Source organism: Cnephaeus nilssonii (genome assembly GCF_951640355.1).
Source record: "Cnephaeus nilssonii genome assembly, chromosome: 4".
In the NCBI taxonomy this organism is placed as follows: domain Eukaryota; kingdom Metazoa; phylum Chordata; class Mammalia; order Chiroptera; family Vespertilionidae; genus Cnephaeus; species Cnephaeus nilssonii.
In genome coordinates, this window is record NC_137075.1 from 87,298,383 (window position 1) to 87,318,975 (window position 20,593).

Below are 20,593 nucleotides of genomic sequence, written 5' to 3' on the forward strand. Positions count from 1 at the left end.
AGTCCTGGACATCCTGCCCGGTCTACCTTCTCTCTCTCTCTTTTTTAAATATATTTTTTCTTGATTTCAGAGAGGAAGGAAGAGGGAGAGAGAGATAGAAACATCAATGATGAGAGAAACTCAACTCATTGATTGGCTGCTTTCTGCACTCTCCCCACTGGAGATGGAGCCTGAAACCTGGGCATGTGCCCTGACCAGGAATCGAACTGTGACTTCCTGGTTCATAGGTCAACGCTCAATCACTGAGTCACACCTGTCAGGCCTACCTTCTTTTTGTGCCTCAATTAGAGGAGGCTCCCTGTTCAGTTCTTGTCCTTGTTTTTATGTTTGTATTGTTTTTAGTTTTGGACACATTTAGGCCCAAGGCAAATAGTCATTAATCATTCCATTAATTAATTTATTAACTCATTCAAAAATATTTATTGGCCACCTTCTCCTTAAACTAAGAGTGGTTAGACACTGGGAATACAGTGATGAGCAAAGTAGAAATGTTTTCTACCCTAATGGTGGGTACAAATTCCTGGAGAAACAGACATTAATCAAATAATCCCATCACATGGAATTCTGAATTGTTCGAGGAAGGGAGAGAATAGGTGGAGGATATGAGAATATAGAGCAAAGCACTCGCTCTGATCTGGCCGAGGTGGTCAGGGACTGCTTCCCCGAGGAAGAGACATTTCCGCAGAAATGTGGAAGTTGAGTAGGAGGTAACGAAATGAAAGTTAATGCCGGCTGGTGTGGCTCAGTGGTTGAGTGTTGACCCATGAACCAGGAGGTTACACGTTCAATTCCTAGTGAGAGCACATGCCCAGGTTGTGGGATCGATCCCCAGTAGGGGGTGTGCAGGAAGCAGCCGATGAATGATTCGCTCTCATCATTGATGTTTCTATCTCTCCCTCTCCCTGCTTCTCTGAAATCAATAAAAATATATTTTAAAAAGAAAGTTCACTAAGTGAGGGGGAAGCATTCCAAGCAGAGGAAACAGTATGTTGTAAGAGTCCCGTGACTGGGGGGGGAGGGAGCACAACCAACTTTAGGAACTGAAAGGAGACCAGTGTGGCTAGAGCACAGACAGGGAAAGGAGAAGTGGGTCAGCTGGGCTGGGTAGGTGGGGGCCAGAACTCTAAAATCCAAAGAGATAATTTTAGCTGGATATTTATATATATACTGGGTGCATAGTCAGGACATAACCAAATATGCTTACTTACTTCCACAGAAAATGAAGTAGGAGAAACTTTAAGTAAAAACAAATTAACTAAGCCCTGGCTGGTGTGGCTCAGTTGGTTGACCACTGTCCCGTGCACCCGAAAGGTCACCAGTTCAATTCTGGTCAGGGCACAAGCCCGGGTTGCGGGTTTGATCCCCAGTCAGAGTGCATATGGGAGGCAACTAATTGATGTTTCTCTCTCTCTCTCTCTCTCTCTCTCTCTCTCTCTCTCTCCTTTCCTTTCTCTCTCTCAAATCAATAAAAATATATTTAAACAAACAAACAAACAAAAGAAGTAAAAAAGAAAAAAAAAACAAATGAACCAAGATCAATAGTTCAGGAGGAGGTAAATTCACTACAGTAAATATTTCCCCCCAAATCTCAGAAGACAAAGGTCAGGGATATGCTTGTGGAATGAACGAAAGAATCCTAAGTGATGGATGAATAAAGACAGGACATGTTTTGATGTCCTGATAGGACAGTGTTAGACATCTCCATTTCCGGTCATGCTGCGAGCAGAAGCCCTGCCCTGGCTCTGCCCCTTCCATGACAAATCGCCCGCAGTGCTCTGCCTTCGGGCGGCCGTGGGATTCTGTGTATGTGACTGTCGTGGCGGTATCCCACCACATCCCAGTGATGGTTTGCTGCTTGTCTCTCCCACGAGACTCTGAGCTCCTTGAAGTTAGGGACATTGCCTTACTCATTTTTCATCCCCAGGGCCCAGCATAGTGCCTGGCACATACTAGAGGCTCAGTAAGTCTTACCTGAAGGAATGTACAGGGTCCCGCCCATATAAATTTAACTAGACTGCATGGTGGTCAGGATAATAGAAGTGAGCAGTTGCCTAAGCCTTCTACACCCTCAGGACTAACAGCAAACATTTCAGGAGAGCCAGCTGCATTAGGCATCTGTTTTGTGGCCAAATCTTAAACTTGTTCTTATAGGAATCAAAACGAGGACCTTGCTTTTCTTGTGTGTGTTTTTTTCTGTGGGTGTGTTCAGTTCATCAAGTCAACAGGAACTAAGCCAGAAAATCCAAAGGATGAATTGTCTGCCAGTCTTCTCCGCTAGCCTCTGATATGGATATTCTGACTGCGAGTAGCCTTTGTTTTTCCAAGCTACAGGCGCACACCCGTCATTTCCTTTTGTTCATACAACACTTCTATGAGGTATTTAACTAAAAGTGGTTAAATGATTCATCCAAGGTCAGGGCAAATCAGTCAGGCCTAGAGGCTTTTCTCCTACATTCATTCAATGCCTTTATTTCCTACCCAGCATTTTCCCTGGTACCCACCTTGCAAGAAGATGGTTCTCAGTGGCCACAGTGGGGGAGATGCTCTGGATAGTTCCTTGGGCCTTGTTCCTGCTGAGAAAGCTCTGGTGGGAAGCCGAGGGGGTTCTGCCAGAGGCTGCAGAGATTCAGCGTACCAGAGAGGGGAGAGAGTTGGGTAAGCCAAATCTGCTTTCTCTCACCCTCTCAGAGGGAAGCTGATACAATATGCAGCTACAGAGCCATGACCCAGACAGGGGCAGCCAAGAGCAGCCGGGAGGCAGGAGGCTTGTTGAACTGAACTGGAGACAGACAGCAGCCAGGAGGGAGGGGGAGCCATTTCCTCCTGAGCCCAGGGCCAGCGAGCCTGCAGGCTGGAGACAAGCTAGTGTTGTCAATGAGTCCTAGACACAGATGACAGCTGGCTTCTACAAGATGTGAGCTCAAGTCCTGCTCTAGAGCTGCCCACCCAGGATAGGTCACTATGTGCCCTTCCTCAGAAGAATGAATCCAAATCAACTGGTAGCTTCCGGTCCCTTTGGAGACCAAGGTTGCTATAGGGTTAAGTGGTCAGATGCAAAACCTCAGGAATCATGACATTTTTTCATATTGGAAGAATTCACTAAACAACTGCTGAGTGCTGAGTTCTGGGCATTTACTTAAAGATGCAAGGGCAGTCTCTAATCTTAATATGTTTACAGTCTAGAAGGAAGGTGAGCTAACACACAAAATTATACATGAACATGAATGTGGTTAAATGTCATAAAGAGAGGATTAGAATCCACCTTAATGAAGGCCAACCACAGGGAGGGCCGTCAGGGTGGCTACAGTCTTGAAAGGCACCTGGGATTAAGTCTGGAAGACAAATCCATGGCAAAGGCCTATGATTCTGGGCCATTGAGCAGTTTCCATGGCTGCAACCTTCTTTCCCTATCTAGGAGGATAATAATCAGGTGCTTATTAGAGTCAGACACTGCACTAGCACTTTGCCTATACCACCTCAGGTCATCATTAAGCCACCCCGAGGTGGGCACTCTTATCCTATTTTACAGCTGAGAAAATTGAGGACTTAAGAAGTTAAATAAAGAGTAGTTCTTAATAGTACTTATCACACAAAAACCAAAAGTCGTTAAATAACTCATCCAAAGTTAATCAGCTAGAAACAGTTGGAGGTGGGATACAAAGCGTGCTTATACTAAAAAGTTGAAATGTTACAGAAATCTATAAACAACTACTATTACCTGACAGGGAAAACGTCCCCACAGACGCTGGGGCAATGCTCAATTGCCTATGGAACAGCCCAAATTCTGGGTGGCATCTCTCTCTCTCTCTGGTGCCAGGTTCCTAGACTCTAAGCTGCCTGGGAGGGGCAGAGACCAACAACTCCAGGCAGGAGAAGGCATGATTAGCAGAGAAAGTCAAGACCGTAGATTTCAGAATTCTGGGGAATCAGGTGGAAGTCCCATAGGTGAGCCAGGGGCAAGTCTGTCTGGACTCCAGGGATTTTCTTTCTTCTGACAGGTATGGTTAGTCTGTGTCTGCTTGCCCCTGGTGTCCAAACTTCCCTTCAGTGTCTCGTGAACGAAAAAGGGACTATGTAGCAAACCTGGGGACTCGGGGCACTATCTGGGATACCTGACAAGCCCAATGACCAAAAAAACCACATGGATGGTCTGATCCTAAACTCCTGACTGGGCGGACTATGGCAGGCAGTCCTGTCCCAGGCCTATCGCTTCCTTAGCAAAGGCCAGTTTTCACCATAACTGAGCTCTGTCCATTGCTCTTACGCATGTAAGATAACCTGCCTTTGAAATGTCAGAGTAATTTTCTTCTCTAGACCCCTCAAAGCATAAGCACAAGGCCACATTGTTATCTTGTTCCCCACATACCATCTCCATGTGCTATAAATGTTAACTATCCTGTACCCACTGATGTAAATGAAGCATGTGTTTCTCCGTTTTTTTATCCAGTTTTACAGATTTTCCGGCTTTGCTTTCTTAACCTACCACCAATGGATTTCCTGTAACCTTCCTTACATTTTCTCCTTTGACTCTAATGTATAAAATAAGCTGCAAATATATAAAATAAGCTGTAAAACTTGCTATTTGGGGAGCATTTTCTCCATCCTTTGACATCTTGCTTCTGGGCATGTCCTTAAAATTTGGTTCAAATAAACTCGAATAAAACTTTTCTATAGGCTGGCTGTTCTTTTGTTGACAGTCTCAATGAATCAGAAGCTATTAGTTCTGACAGCAACTCTAGAGGTTATCTAGCCCAGTCCCTTCAATGTGGAGAAAACTAGAAAGTTTTCTCTGTTTCAGCAGGTCATCTTACCACTAAACACTGATGTAAGTTATTTCTCTTGATTGCAAAACCCAGAAAAGAATCTTACAACTCTTGTGTGCATCCTTTGAGAGCCTCTGTCAAACCTGTCTTTAATATTTATTCCATTTGCAGCACCCCCTTTTGTGGTAGAGGCATGTGGGTGGGTAGGGGTTTGAGAGCAAAGCCATGCATTTCTCTAACGCTGCCAACAGAGACTACTGTAGCCTGCCTGTCCTTCTGCTCCTTCCCCTGGAAGCCCCAGCGTCTCTGCCACGTTCAAGGCCAGCAGCCATCCATTTTGTCTGCCAGGCTCCTTATCAGCCTGACCCACTGGCAGGCAGAGCTAAGCGGACTCTTTCACCTGCTGGCTGCTCATCTGAGACACAGGATGTGTGGACAACAGGCTGCCATGCGGAGAGGAGCCAAGACGTTTCCTCTCTGAGCGTAAGCAGATGAGGCGTAGTGGCACTGGCATGCTACGTCCACCCCAGGACCTCGTGCCCTTACTCTCCATTTGGGACAGCAAACATCGAGCTCTGTGGCTCCCATGCGGCAACGAACAGAGGACAGGTGGGGAATGCCTGCAGAAAGCGGAAGAAGTCCCTGCTCTTCCGCCACATGCGTGAGGAGCTGGCTAGGCTCACCATACTGCTCACTCTCTTCCAGGACCGTCCAGCCAACTACACAGCCCATCTTCTGAGCTCCACCCTCTACCCTCCCCTCCACTTTTTTGGAACCAAACCCCTGATATCAAGAGCATGGTAGGTTCCCATAGCAATGGGACTTTTAACTGTTTCCATGGCAACCAACACCCAGACCATTTAGTTGCTAGTCAACTGACAGCTGTAAATGAATAGGATTCAGTTTAGAATTCAAGGGATAGGCCAGGAGATTCTCTTCTTAGAAAGAAAAAGACACACCACCCAAAATGACTCAACTTGTCTAAAGATTCTTTAAGGCAGCATCTGTGGAGATCCATCGCCACTTGCAAACTCAGGTCACACAGCACTGCCCATCCCATTCCACACACATACACACACACACACACACACGCCTAAACTGAGTATCCCAGGACTTTAAATACCCCAAACCCTAGTTCCTGTTCTGTGTTTTCTCCAAAGGGCCCTTGGGAAAAACACTTGTTTAAGATGACTATTACGATGGTGACATTTCTCACACATAACGCTTTCCTCTGTGTCAGTCTCTTCCTATGTACCATAACCCTGTCCTCATAACCAACCCAGTCACTTAAGCAACATTTGCTTTTTGGATTATTTGATGTGAATGGCTATTTCCAGATCATCTTCCCTTAGCTTGAACCTCACCTGTGTCAAGCCACCTCCCTATATTGTGGGTGTTCTCAGAGAACAGACTGTTTTTATCAACCTTTGCAAAGCATCATTAAGATGAATTTGTTTCCTTTAAGAAGTCAACTGAGATTCCAAAACCAAGGACTGGAAATTACTCCATGCTTTTTGCTTTTTATTGGCCTGATGTGACTAAATGCCAGGCCTCCCACCTAGCACTCCACCAAACTGGGGATACTAGGTATTGTGTTCCCTTTACTCCGTAAGCAGGGGTGCCTCTCATTTACTATTATTATTTTTTAATGATTAGAGTCTGGAATTCATACAAGAGAGATGTGTCTAAGCCTCCATGGCTTGCTCAGTGGACGAGAAAAGTATGAGACTGTTGTTGGAAAGAACATGACCTTTTTTATACAGCCTAAGATTCAGTGCTTCTCAATGTTTTAATGACTCCGGGGGCACCTGTGAACCATCTGTACTGAAGATGACCTTTCAAACTAATCCCCCCGCAGGAGCCCTAACTAGCTCACTGCTGCAGGATCCACGTGGCCTCACATTGGCCGGTAAGCAGGTATAAGCTGTTGTGTTACCCTTCTGCTCTGACCGAAGGGTACAGGTTAGCGGAACTGCTTTTCTCCTGTCGTGTCCCATATGAAGGTGGGAGTATGAAGTGCAGGGCGGGTAGCCTTTAGCCTCAAAGGAGCTCAATGACATGAAGAGTCTTCTGGGATAGGGAGAGAGCAGACACATACGAGAACTGAGCTTTCCTGGGCACCTCACAAAGTTCCGTGCACAGAGGACAGCCTCATCTTTCCAAGGTGACATACCCCACATCAGACTGAATTTGACATTCCTGATGTTTCTAGGTGAAGAGCAATGCCTGTCTCCCAGAGTAACTGCTAACATATACTGAGTCTGTGCTATGCGCCAGGGGTCATTCTAAACGTTTTACATGCTTCATCTCATTTATTCCTCAGAGCCCTATTGTAATTATCTCTATTTAACAGGTAAGAGACTAAAGCACTGGAGAGCATAGGGATTTAAAAAGATCGCACTGGTAGTCTTATTAATTGGTGAAGCCAGGATCCAGCTACTGGCAGTCTGAAGCCAGTGACCACAGAATCCCTTTGGAATCCTTACAAGTCTGACACACCTAGGGTTCGTCATGGGGAGGCAGAGGGGGCTGTCCCTCCGGTCACAATGTGATGGGATGCACAAAAGGACTTAGCCACAGAGTACAGTGGTCGAATGGCTCCGGGAATTAGCTAGAATATCTTGCCTGTTGATAACTTTATTCCCGATCCCTGGCTGTCCCCTGGTGGTTTTCCTGGGAAACTCACCAGCCAAAGAAATCCAAGTGAAATTAGTGGGATGAAAAGAACTGGACCAAATGACTTATTTGCTGTACAAACACCCTAACCACAAACAGGTAAGCCTTTCAAGGTCCACATTACCCAACTCATTGTGACTAGCAGGTGCTCCCTGTGACAGCTACAAGCTGACTGGTAGTACACTGATTAAAACAGGCAGCAAAATCTATGCCCCATGACTACACTTGTAATTCAAAAGCAGGAAATAACAAGATTTAATTAATATGGCCATTACTTGCAACTTCACGTCATTTTTAAGCTTCTAGGCTTGCCTGGTGGAAGAAGGTTCCCAAAAGACTATTATGCTTCACGCCAACTTGCAACCAAACTCCTCACCACCCCCGCCCGCTTCAATTCAGTTCCCTCGACCTTTCAGATGTTATTATTCAACTAGGTCAGTGGTCGGCAAACTGCGGCTCGTGAGCTGCGGTTTGCCGCTCTGTTGACTAATCAGTTTGCTGACCACTGAACTAGGTGATGTTGGCTTTCACTGCTTATTTCAAGCACACTTGGTGGTATAAGATTATGCAAATAAAGCAGAACAAGGTCATTTCCTATAAAATACTAGTAGATAGGTGAGGTCTAACTGGGCAGGAAGGGGGCGAATGGCAGTTTCTGAGAGTTGTGTCTTTACCGCTCTCTGGGACCACGGGACTGGGTATCCACCTTCCATGGGTCTGGGGGAAATACTCTGAAGGAAGCGGGTGACCTAAGCACAATGCAGAAGACTGCCAAGCTTTTATTTATTCCAAGGGACATTTCCAGGTGCATAAAGAAGTCAAATTAATGTCCAAAAAAATACCACACCAAAAACCAAACATCTGCTAATCAAGTGTTGAATTTAATGAAAACCACCTAAGACAGAAAAGGAGAAATGAGATAACCACGGAGAAGCAGCCACCCAGAGTTGAGTTTCTGTCGCAGACCACCTCCCCCTCTGCTGAAACGCGGGATGCCACTGGAGACCAAGTCATTACTGTTGAGGCAGTGGAGCTGGAGGCGCTGTCAAGAGTCAGCAGGCTTGTTGCTGACTCAATGATGCACTGAACTCACTGAGGCACTTGGAGATGTAACACCCCAGCTAGAGGAATGTGGTTTGGAACCTGTCCTCCACCACAAGGGCCAATAACCCCAGGGCAGGTTATCTAATAACCCTAAGCAACCTCATTCGGCTGGACCCTCCTTATTCCAACAGCATAAAACACTGAAGACAATTAAATCAATCCCTACACACTCTCTTCTCTCCTTCAACCCTTTTACAAAAGATATTACCAGGGCAGCAGTTCTAAGCTCTCTGGAAACAGGGTCTGAGATGCAGTTGGAGGTTGAGAGGCATAAACAGTTTAGAAATTCCTTTCCTCTTTTGGCACTGATTTAGGTTAGACTTGGTTTCTCTTCCCCTCCCTCCACTCATGCTCTCATCCCCAGATGGACATACTGGCATCAACTAGCTCTAGTTTTCAAGCTGTACTGGGATTTCCCAGCAGAAGAGACACTGGTCTTTGTCATCCCGAAGTTCCCACTTCACCACCAGTTTTATCTGGAGAAAGAGAAAAAGAATTGGGAAAAATGAAACTAGGATCTCATCTCAGTCCAGCATTGGTTTAACTATGAATCCTAGGAGTACAGTGTAATAAACTGCCTAATTCCTCGTGCATTTTTTCTTAAATCATGGCATCAGGAAAGCTGCTTGGGAAGTGGACACAGCCTGTGTATTTAAACTTTAGAATAATAACCTAGTTAACTTATCAAATATAATTTCTAAAGCATTTTTCCATAAATGAAGGTTTACATAAAAAATAATTTTACACTTAGACAATTTCTCTTGTATTTGGCAATCTGATTCAGCTTTTTCCAACTGTAACCATGAAGAGCAGAGATTGTTAAGTATAAGGAAATTTACTTGTTCGTTGGAAATGAAATTATCAAAGCAGAAAGGATGTCCAAAGAAGTTTACTGCCATATGAATAATTTCAGGAACGACAACCCTTGTAGCATATAGTTTCAGTTAAATTCTCTAAACTGCTTTTAAAAAAATTGATTTGAGAGAAAAAGGGGGAGAGAGAGAGAGAGAGAGAGAGAGAGAGAGAGAGAAAGAGAGAAAAGATTGATGTGTGAGAGAAACACTGATCGGTTGTCTCTCACACGTACCCTGACTGGGGATTGAACCCGAGACCTTTCGGGGTACAGGATGAAGCTCCAACCAAAAGAGCCACAACAGCCAGGGCTTAAACCGCATTTTTATTTTATATCTCATTAGAGAACTCTGCCTTGACTTGTTATACTCATACTACAAGCTGTCCCTTCTAGTTCTTTTTTTTTTAGTTCTTAATAAATTACTGACACTTTGCCAGTCCTTTCTCATGTGGACATTAGCTTTCTTCTTTTTACCTCTCTTTTGTACTCAACTGCTTCTTTACAACACATTGGAATGACAGTGATACCCAGGTTTCTCTAACCTTGTTTTGTAAGTTTTTCAAGAACAAGTACACCGTAACTACTGTTTCCCTTAGTGCTTACATTAACATAGTTTAAGTTTAAGCTGTTTTTCAAATAAATTTAATTCACTTAATAACTACCACATAGAAAGTGCCTACTATGTATCAGGCCCTAACTAGACACTCTATATAAATAACTGAGGCTCCGAAACGCCCACGATTATAAGGCTACTTTGCATATTAATCTACAAACCTGCCCCTAACCTTTAGGGTCTTTGACATCCCTTACACATAGACTCCCTATATTAGAGACTTTTTAGGATGTTCTTTAATTACTTGCCGTTTCCAGAAAATAAATGGCCAGATTGCTCCTGGGTTCTATTTGATTGGAAAAAAGTAATCCCTTTACTTTCTCCATTCTTTTCAAGATTCATATTTTTAATACAGGTCCTTTCTAGCAGGCTCTATCTTATAAATGTTTGGTAGAAGAAAAAGTAGGCATAGCAGGGGAGTCAGAGGTGAAAGTAGGTAGAGATTGGAGGGGGGGTGGGGTGGAGGGGAGAAAGAAGAGTGGAAAAAGCTACTTCTCTGCTATGGACCTAACAAGCTACTTCTCTCTTGTTAACAGATTAATGGTGAAACTTGGATTTTCTGATGATAATGCTATGACAACTTGAAATCTTGAATTACTTGATATCTGGCTAAAATCTTTTGACACTTTACAGGTTTTGAAATCACAAGACTTGGCTCTAAGTCTAGGCTGTAATATTTCTTTGCAGAGTGGACTCTGTTCGTATTGCATAATACTGGAGTCTCAAATTTCTTCATCTGTAAAAAAGGGATAATATCATCTCTACAAAGGGTGGTCCAATGAAATATTGTATATAAAAATGGCTATTCATTAGACTCTAGACAAAAAAACAAAGGGGCACTAAAAAATATCTGTGCATCTCATGATTCCTAACACTCTAACTTATCTCCTTCCCTCGGGCACCTTTCCTTCACAGAGTAGGACTCAACTCCACTCTTTTCTTCCTGCCCCCCTCCTCAGATATCTATCTCCAGTGTCCTCAACAAGGTCACTTACCGAGGGGTACGCACTCTTCACTGGCAGTTTAGCCATGTAGTTGTAAGTCTTGTTTTTTTCGATGGGGCAGGTGACTCCACTCTTACAACCATCAGGCTCAGGAATGGCAAAGGCAATTGGGACGCCCATCACGATGCCATGCACCACGGCTTTGCTCCCTTGAGACTGAGTACCTAAGAGAAAAAAAAAGAGAATAGTCATGGAAACAGCCTATTTCCAAATTCTAAATAAAAATTCAGATATATTCTCAAGCAACAGCATTGCTATGATAGCAAATCATAACGTTTGTAGCTCTTCATTCCTAGGGCCTATTTCTCTTTGTAGTTATGCTTTGTACCTCTGTGAATGCAGAGCAAGCATTCACTGCAAAACTTGAAAAATTATTGAATTATGCACCACCAACAAAAAAGGGTATCAGTGCAAAAAACACAGAGAATTGTTTTCTTTGCTCTTTACCCCACCTTGCCCCTCACTGCCTTTCAGTTTCTCAGGAGAATCAGAGCTACTTGGATAAATAATCTCATTCAACAAAGTAACTGATTTTTGGCCATTAACTTTCTATTTACTATTCCATCAGCTTCTGTCAAAGTGGATTATGTATCCTAAAGAGTTTTAGGAGACTGGTCTCTGAATTCTCAAATACTCCCACACAAAAGATTTCATTAGAAATTCAGAATAACATAGGAGGCAATGTAGAAAGAAGGAATACAGAATCTATATACACACCATGCACTGCAGCAGTAGAAAAAGAGGTAACCCTTTAGAAACTGGGTAAGATTAGAAAGAGGTGCATTTCTTGCTAAGTTCTAACCTCCACATGAAAAGATGGGCAGGAGGAATAAATATAATAAAATGAGGGCAACCAGAATTATGAGCTGTTAGGTCACTCTGGAGATCCGGAGTATTGGCTCTGCTTTTTGTGTGCTAGACAGCTCTGCTCTGCACCTCCATGATCTGCTTTGCTCTGCTTCCTGTCAGTCTGCTCTTTCAGCTCAGCCAGGAAGACCCATTCTCCAGTCTTCAGTGCAACGGGAAAGTGTGTTTTGATATTTCTTATTAGACTGTCTAATCTAGTTCCAAAGGATAGAAAATAAAAGGAGGATTCAAGGTAGATACCTTTCTAGAAATAAAGATTATGCAGTTATCTAGATTCCTGGAAATCCGAAGGTTATGAATGTGGTACCAGAAAGCAACAGGTTCCAATATTTCTTCAAGTTGAAGCAATTTCTCAGATTTCTTGATTGCTTCTTGGGTCCCCATTGAGTTCCCTAAACCTAAGTATTAATTACTCTTGTATTCTGAGGCAGAACACAGACTTAATAGCTAGAAGGTATATTGCTTAAAATAACATTTGGAGGAGTTCCAAAGTCTACAGAATTGGGGTCTGTACTAATACTCTGCAGCCTGTAGCTGAACAGAGCTGACATTTCCATAAAAGCCTACTGTGCAATATGGTCCGAAATAGGGCACAGAGAGCCAGGCTGTCTTCTCTCACCTGTGAACACATGGAAATCTCTTTGCTTTGAGGGAGTCTGGACTCTGGGAAACAGGCATATGGGAACCCCGTATGAGAAGGATGTCTAAGGATATAGAGAATCCTAGCTATACACAGGCTGGAAGGGGGTCACTGTGTGGGGAAGCACGGGACTTGGTTGGAATGTCTGTAAGGAGGATTCTCTAAGAGGCTGAGGGCCTCTGAGGGGACCTTGCCGAAGGCGGCAGCCCCTACCTTGACTTTCCAAACAAGTCCGATCCCTTGGGGTGTTTTGCTAGAATCTCTATGTTTAGTCTTTAAAGACCCGACCTTACAGAAGCATATACTTTCTCAAGGATACGTATCTGCTGACTGTATCTAGAGGTTGATTTTAGTTCAAGCTGTTATGACAATAAAAGCCTAAGGAGGCAGGCGAACAACAGGGCTACTCTGCGGAGACAGCCAAGTAGTGCCTCAGCCCGCTCTTTCACAGAAAAGTGTGTTAGAGTCATCATTCACCCGTCGTTCAGGGTCTGCCGGTCAGCCCCGGCAGGGCATCACAGAATTCTTGACTGCAATTCCCCTCCCCCACATCCCCATGCTCATTCTAATACTTGAGACTCATGTTATGTTTAAGATGAAGCTGAAGGTAAGAGCCACTTTTACTCACTACTGGTGAAGGTGACATTGACAGCATAAGACTGTCCTTTCTGCAGATGGCAGGGCTGAATGGGGCATGGGATCACATTCACTTCCTTTATAACTCCAACCCCGGAACCTGCAAAAGAAGAAAAATGAGTTGAAAAAAGGAGAAAAAATAAAGCACATAGGCGGTCCCTACCTAATGTAAAGATGCTCTATTCTCCCAGTTAGGGTGAGCTCTCTCTCCTCTGACCACCAGTGATCTCCAGGGAACTGCTCATATTTGATGCATGAAGGGGAATTAAGGAAATTATTAAGTTTATATACCAGTAGCCACTCCACTGCTCTGTAACCTGGGAGGTTTATACCATGAAAAATCACGCCCCCCTCTTCCCCCCTCTCCATCCCCTGCAGCCCAACCGCGCACAGGATTTTAAAGCAGCACACATATCATACAAGTGATGGCTCAAGTCCCAGCACTACTGCCTCCATTTGGAATCTGGACACTGGCTGCTTCCAAACTGCCCTCCCTCACCATCTTTCAATCAGAGTACTGGTATTTCTCCAAATTACTGGTCTCCAAGCTTTGCATACGCCCACCAATAAGAACAACTTTAAGCATTCATCTGCAATATACAGATGTGTATACTCTACTTTGGAAATCTGTGTTCTTCAAAATAAGTATTTTGGGGGCAAGGTATGTGTCCTTTAAAAAAAATTCAGTCTAAAAAAGGACGAAAAGTGCTGTTTGTTCACAATAAATGCTTGATCAGAAAAGGTTAGGTACAAATCGTTAAAAATCCTGTCATCTCATTCAGGCCGCAACACTGGACAGCTGACTGTGAGAGAATGCAAGTGAACTGCCTGTTAACACTGCCTGTAACAGGTAAGGGTAAGCTCTGCAATCCAGCCACCACTGTTGAGAGGTAGACTCTGAGACCTGATGCCTGGGTTTGAAATCGTACTAACCTCAACAATGGCTCCATTACTTACTGTGTAACCTCAAGGCAAGATACTGAACCTCTCTGGGGATAGTAACAGTACCTACCTCATAGAGTAGGTGAGCTAACACACATGTAGCTCTGAGATAAGTGTTTGGAACATAGTCATGCTATGCAGCATGTTCCCTTTATCCACGGTTCCCTTTCTGCGGTTTCAGTTACTCATGGTTAACTGTGGTCCAAAAAGATTAAATGGAAAATTCCAGAAATAAACAATTCATAAGCTTTAATAAATTGAGAATAGCATGTCTCACCCAGGACATGACTCACCCCTTTGTTCAGCAAGGCACTGAGCATCTGACTGTCCCCGTATTACAGTGCTTGTGTTCAAGTCACCCTCACTTTACTTAATAATGAGATGGTCCCCAAAGGACAAGAGTAGTGACGCTGGCAATTCATATATTCATATATGCCAAAGAGAAGCTGTATAGTGCTTCCTTTATGTGAAAAGATATGTACTAGTATGTATAGGGAAAAACATGGTATATATGGGGGGGGGATGACAAAAGTAGGTTTACAGTTGTAGGTATACAAAACACAGAGTTTATTCTTGTATTACTATTTATTAATTATTGTATTATTTCCTATATGAACACCTGTAAACCTAGTTTTTCCCACCTTGCATAGGGTTCGGTGCTATCCACTGTTTCAGAAATCCACTGGGGTCTTAAAACGTATTTCCCATGGATAAAGGGGGGCTACTGTATAACTGTTTACTAATTATTGTAATCATACCAGGATTCAGTCCATAAATTTAATCTAGAATAGCTGCTCCTGGGTGGATCAGCATGTTCCCTTTTGCCACACAAGGTGGGCCTCTCATCTCAAATATACTTTGTGGGTAGAAATTATGGATCCAGGTGATAGAACAGACTCTGTCTCTAAAGTAGAATGCATGAAGACAGAAAGCAAACTGAAGGCTGAGAGCACGTTATTTGCTTTGTAGTCACCAGGTTAGCGCCGTCCTGTAGGATATGAACTGAGAAGCTCCGGTGGATGGCCTCTGCTTTCTCAGCCTGAGCCTGCTCTTGGGTGTAACCATCATCATACTGACCAACACTGCTCCAGCTAGTCTGTAAGTACCTCATCCCAGCTTGCTTCTCCGTCATGGCCAAGTTCTCAAACTCTACACTCAAGAATTCTCTTCTCTAAGCACTCTGTTCCATTCTGTCATAACCTCCATGGATTTGGGGGGGGGGGGGGGGAGAGATTCAGAACTTGAATCAACCACCTATTGAAAATCAGTGCTTATACCAAAGCTTTCTGAATTTAGCTTTTCTGCCTGCTTCTTTCAAGGCTGGGTCACATGATGTAGAAGGAACTGAGTAAAGGATAATAATACTTGTAGCTCCTTCATCCAGTTTTTCAGCCGACAAGAGGTTCTTGCACTTCCAATGTCAACAGAACAAACTCTGCAGTCCTAACCTGCAAAAATTGCAAAACTAGTTTGCTTGGCTCTATTTCTCACTTGAGGAGATGCCACTCCAGGGGAAAGAAGGCATACAGTGGAACTCAAAAAACTTTTGATGTGGCCACTAAAGTTTTTACATTGTATTTCCCAATTCAAAAGTAAATTGAAAATCTGTACCGGAAACCCTCCTTCCCTTAAGAAGTTCTTGCCATAGGTATACACCTGCTTTTTTCAAAGGAGTAGAGCAATGTTTGGATTTAATTTTCTTTTTCTTTTTTTTTTTCAAGGTTACCACTGAAACCCAAAGTGGCTCAAAAACACACACTAGTTTCTTACTGCTTACTAGTTGTGAGCACTCGGGCAAGGTACTCTATGTGCCTGTTTCCTCATCTAGAAAACAGGTTATGAGGTTTGAACAAGTTAATACAGTGTCTTCATCCAAACTGGCCCCTAAATTTAATGGAGGGAAAGGTAGTAACCTGCCTTTCAAGTGTTAGTATCCTCCTCGTTCAGTGGAACAGCATTTGTTAAGTAATAACAGGCCAGCAGTCTTCATTCCTTAATCAATCTGTCCCCTAGCCCCCAACTTTGCTTTTGCTTCAACATGAATTTTGATGACATAATAGTGGAAAGAGTATCCCCTCATTTACTTTTTCAACAAATATTTATCGAGTATTTACTATTACTTAGGAACTGGATATAAAGGAGCAAACGTATGCTGGTTCCCATTCTACTCTGCTACTTTGGTTAAGTTTCCGAACGTCTCTGGAATTCAATGACTGACTATCTGATCTCCAAGTTTCCTTCCAGCTCACAAATTTTAGAAAATCAGTTTCATGCCTTTCACTTATCATTATACCTCTTCACTTCAGAAAAGTTCAGCGGGAGCAATGAACCCTATAGACCTGAGGGAACGAACTCACAATTTCTACACCCCCTCCCCTTTTATTTCCCAACAAGACTCCAACCACGGCGGCAAGAGGGGGTTGTGTGTCACACGCGGCGACCAGAAACACGAGTTCTGTAGACAGGAAGAAATGACAACATTCCATAGCCCAAAGGAAACGCTAACGGAATTAATCCTGAAAAGGAGAACTGACTTTTGACTTGTCGGCAAAAGGTAAGAGAAAAGAGAAAAGCAAACACCGCGGGGAGGGAGAGGTCATCCAAGATACAAGGCAAAACTGAAAGTTCTGCGCCCCTCCCCTCCCCGCCGCGCCGTCTATGGACCTTCGGTTGTCTGCCCTACAAACTTTAGGAAACTCCAGCAAGAGGTCCACCATTTCCAGGGACCCCCCACACCCGCGTTCCAAGGACCTGCGAGTGGTCGAGTTTCCTCGAGGACGGCACCTTCTCCCCGACCCGAACCGACCCACTCCAAGAGGGGTCCAAGGCTGAGCCCGGCCGCCGACGGGGACCCGCCCCACCCGGCTCGGGTCTCAGCGCGAGGTTCCGGCGGAGGCTCCCGCCGAGAGCGCGGAACCTCAGGCTGGCCCGGGACTCACCGCAATCCTTGAAGCGCACCGGCTCTGCCAGGGCGGAGGTGCCGAGCGCCAGGAGCAGGAACGCGGCGGCCAAGTAACACATTGCTGCTAAGGAACTTCCAAGCGCCAAGGAAGGAAGAAGCGGCCGCCGGAATCACAAGATAAACCTGCCGGGGCGGGGTCGGGGAGGAGCTCTATCCGGCGACCGGGCACCCGCACACAAGGCCTTGGCCCGCCCACGTCCCGCCCCCCCGGCTGCTGGGCCCAGGCTCCGGTCGGTCTCCGCCCACACTGGCCGCTCGGCCGCCCAGCGGACGAGGATACATCTCCGCCCCGCCTCTCTCTCCAGTTCTCGGCTTTGTGGGTGCAGTCTCGCTTTCGCAGTGGGAGCACTCCGAGCCAATAAAATGTCTCCGCTTCTCGCACCACCCAATAGGCGTGCTCGGAGGGCGGGGTCTCTGTGGGCTCCGCCTCCGAGGCGCTGGAGGAGGAGGGGGATTGGGGCGACGCGAGGGGCGGGGCTTGCTGAGGAAGATGGCGGCCGCCAGGGGCTTGTCCCTAACGGCGGCGGCCCTGAGAGCGGCCACCCCCTGGCGGAGGAGCAGGTACCAAGCCTAGAAGGACACTTGGGAAGTGTGTTCGGGTTTTGTGACTCCCAGGACTAAGCGGAAACTAAGGTCCTCGGGGGAGGGGAGGGTGTGGCGCGAGGCTGTCCAGTTGGAGGTCGTCAGGTTTCGTCGCGAAGATAGTGCCCTGGGAGTCGCCAGGTTTGGCGGGAGGCTGCCCAGGTGGGGGTCGCCAGGTGTCCCTCTGCTCGCGGGCTCATCGCCCTCCCTTGCGTGTGGCAGGCTCTTCGCGGCGTCCGCCCGACCTCCGGCGCTTCGGGAAGCGTCGTCCTCCAGCCCCGAGGCGGGCGAAGGGCAGATTCACCTCACCAACAGCTGCGTCCAGGTGAGAGGGGCGGCGGCGCCCGGCCTGGGGCCCTCCCCGTGGCCCCCCCTTCTACCGCCCGTTGCCTGGCATTCCTGATCCCCTCTTCCTGCATTCCAGCGGCTCCTGGAAATCACCCAAGGGGCAGAATTCCTCAGGCTGGAGGTGGAGGGAGGTGGATGCTCCGGATTCCAGTACAGATTTTCCCTGGATACCGTGATCAACCCCGACGACAGGCAAGGAGGAAGGGAAGGGCTGGATGGGTCCTCGGAGTGTGCGGGAGGGATAAACGTGTGTCTCGTTTAAGGTGCACTTTTATTCCAAATGTAAAAGGTTTGCTCAAGATGCTTAACACATCACCCTTCGCGCACAGAGGGGACACAAGTGAAGATGGGTTGTCTTGTTTCAAAAGAACCAAGTTATAGGAGGAAGATTGGCCTTCCTGGGTCCATAGGGTAGTCCATACGAGTTAGGCTGGATTAGATGCCAGGTCTAACTCTCTAAACATTTCCCAGTAGTCATTCCATTGAATCTCTTTGCCTCAAAACCAGCACCTTTGGGAGGCAATAAGGAATGCTTCCTCTATTTCAGAAAACCGAGAATGCACACCTCTCACATCAGGGCTCAGGGTGCCATGTTTTTGGTGTTTATGACAGTCATTAATGCTCTTCTCCTGTGTGTGTTCGTTTTATTTTTTTCCCCCAGGGTATTTGAACAGGGTGGGGCAAGAGTGGTGGTTGACTCTGATAGCTTGGCCTTCGTGAAAGGCGCCCACGTGGACTTCTGCCAAGAGCTGATCCGAAGCTCATTTCAAGTGCTGAACAATCCCCAAGCGGAGAAAGGCTGCTCCTGTGGCTCCTCCTTCTCTGTCAAGCTTTGATGGGATGACAGGGGACCCAGTGGTGGCTGCCATTGGTACCAATGTGAGGAACCTGGAATTAGTGGAATTTTAGTGGTTTCCTTCCAATCATGTCCCTCCCACAATTTTGTTTCCCACAATCCAGGAGTGTTGTGTTTCGCCACTATTATTTTCAGAATGTGAAGCAATCTTGACTCTTGACTTCATTTCTCCTGCACAATTCTAAGGCCAAGGCTCTAGATGCTGTTACCTAAGGTTTAATAACTAGTTGAAACCCAGTGTAATTTGTAGAGCCTCCAAGGTTCCAAAATGTGAGTTACTTGTCTGGCCTTCAGAGCTGCTTGTACATATATGTATAACTGTGTATAAAAGCTTCATTTTAAAGCAAGTCCTATTTACTTGTGTTTTGAATCAGAGTCGCAGATTAAATAGCGTGAACACTCATTACTAGGCCAGAGACGATGAGAAAGGCAAAAGAAATTCTCATCTTCATCTCACCCTTCCTGAATGTGCTAGTTGACTTACCCTTATTTCCTATGCAGCTCATGCTCCACTTCCCATGTGCTGGGGCAGATAGATTTTCTTATCACGCTCAGAATTCTTTATTTTATTTATTTTTAAAATTTTATTTTATTTTTCCCATCACCATTTATCCCCTCTATCCCTCTTACATACCCAGAATTTAGATTCACAAAACCAAAAGCCCATCACTCAGAAAACAGACACAACTCCCACTGATACCTTAATCACTTGAAAAATAGCCTCCACATTCCTACAGACATTTCAAGATTCTGTGATCATTTAGTGACTGAATCTTTTAAGGATCTGTTGCTTCATTTACCTTATGGAGTAAAACGCCTCTGGTCTCACGCATAGCAGAAACTGGTCCCTTTGTTGATAATAGATACTCAGGGATTTTCTTTTAGGTTGAATTACCAGATAAAATGCAGGATACCCAGTTAAATTTGAATTTCAGATGAACAGTAAATTTTTAGTATAAGTGTGTCCCAAATATTGTATGAGACATACTAAAAATTCTTTGTTGTTTATCTGAAATTTAAATTTAACAGGGCATCATGTATATTTATTTCTTAAACCTGGCAACTTCATTTTAGGATTACTGAAGTAAAAGCATTTTAAGCCTCAAATTCCAATGAATTTTAAAGTACTTATTTGGGCCCTGGGTGGGTGGCTCGTTGTCCCGTACACCAAAAAGTTAGGGGTTCAATTCCTGGTCAGGGCATATATCTGGGGTGTGGGTTCAGTCAGGCAACCAATCGATGCTTCTCTTCTCTTCTCTTCTCTTCTCTTCTCTTCTCTTCTCTTCTCTTCTCTTCTCTTCTCTTCTCTTCTCTTCTCTTCTCGTCTCTCTCTCCCCCCCACTCCCGCTCCCCCTTCCTCTCTAGAAATCAATAAAAACATATCCTTGGGTGAGGATTAAAAAAAAATTAAAGTACTTATTTGAGTATAGCATTTATATAGGCTACAGAGCTAGAAATTGTTGTGGTATGTGTCTGACTGCTGGGGGAGCCAGAATTGCATGGACTGACAACTTAAAAAAAGACAAAAATACCACCCCCATGATGAATGATTTATAAATGCTAATCTTGGGAAACTAGACCCAAGTTGATTCTGGAAGAATTATTGGTTAAACCCACCTTTTCCTCCAAAGCCTACTAGTAAAAGTTCGTTACAGCAAAAATGTGCATTTCTGGACTGGATTGGACCATTTCTAGACCGAATTAGAATTAAGGTCATTCAATAAAAGAACTTACCATTAAAGAATGG

The 20,593-nt window shown here is 45.0% G+C and overlaps 2 protein-coding genes across 2 annotated transcripts; one reads left to right on the forward strand and one right to left on the reverse strand.

Moving 5' to 3' along the window:
- Positions 1–8,299: 8,299 nt before the first annotated feature.
- Positions 8,300–17,246, reverse strand: NPC2 (NPC intracellular cholesterol transporter 2). Its single transcript, XM_079767632.1, has 4 exons — positions 17,038–17,246; positions 13,149–13,256; positions 11,005–11,177; positions 8,300–9,019 (listed from the first exon to the last, which is right to left on the reverse strand). Exons 1-4 carry the CDS (start codon positions 17,117–17,119, stop codon positions 8,933–8,935), a joined length of 450 nt encoding a protein of 149 aa, XP_079623758.1. The 5' UTR covers positions 17,120–17,246; the 3' UTR covers positions 8,300–8,932.
- Positions 17,247–17,530: 284 nt separating this feature from the next.
- Positions 17,531–19,193, forward strand: ISCA2 (iron-sulfur cluster assembly 2). Its single transcript, XM_079768681.1, has 4 exons — positions 17,531–17,621; positions 17,865–17,967; positions 18,067–18,182; positions 18,652–19,193. Exons 1-4 carry the CDS (start codon positions 17,551–17,553, stop codon positions 18,824–18,826), a joined length of 465 nt encoding a protein of 154 aa, XP_079624807.1. The 5' UTR covers positions 17,531–17,550; the 3' UTR covers positions 18,827–19,193.
- Positions 19,194–20,593: the final 1,400 nt, after the last annotated feature.

Excerpts from the sequence above, each read along its gene's own strand:
- NPC2 (XM_079767632.1), bottom strand. The coding sequence starts at position 17,119 with ATGTGTTACTTGGCCGCCGCGTTCCTGCTCCTGGCGCTCGGCACCTCC. Across the intron at positions 13,257-17,037 it reads GGTGCGCTTCAAGGATTGCG|GTTCCGGGGTTGGAGTTATA; the intron begins GTGAGTCCCGGG and ends CTTCTTTTGCAG. Across the intron at positions 11,178-13,148 it reads CAATGTCACCTTCACCAGTA|GTACTCAGTCTCAAGGGAGC; the intron begins GTGAGTAAAAGT and ends TTTTTCTCTTAG.
- ISCA2 (XM_079768681.1), top strand. The coding sequence starts at position 17,551 with ATGGCGGCCGCCAGGGGCTTGTCCCTAACGGCGGCGGCCCTGAGAGCG. Across the intron at positions 17,622-17,864 it reads ACCCCCTGGCGGAGGAGCAG|GCTCTTCGCGGCGTCCGCCC; the intron begins GTACCAAGCCTA and ends TGCGTGTGGCAG. Across the intron at positions 18,183-18,651 it reads GTGATCAACCCCGACGACAG|GGTATTTGAACAGGGTGGGG; the intron begins GCAAGGAGGAAG and ends TTTTTCCCCCAG.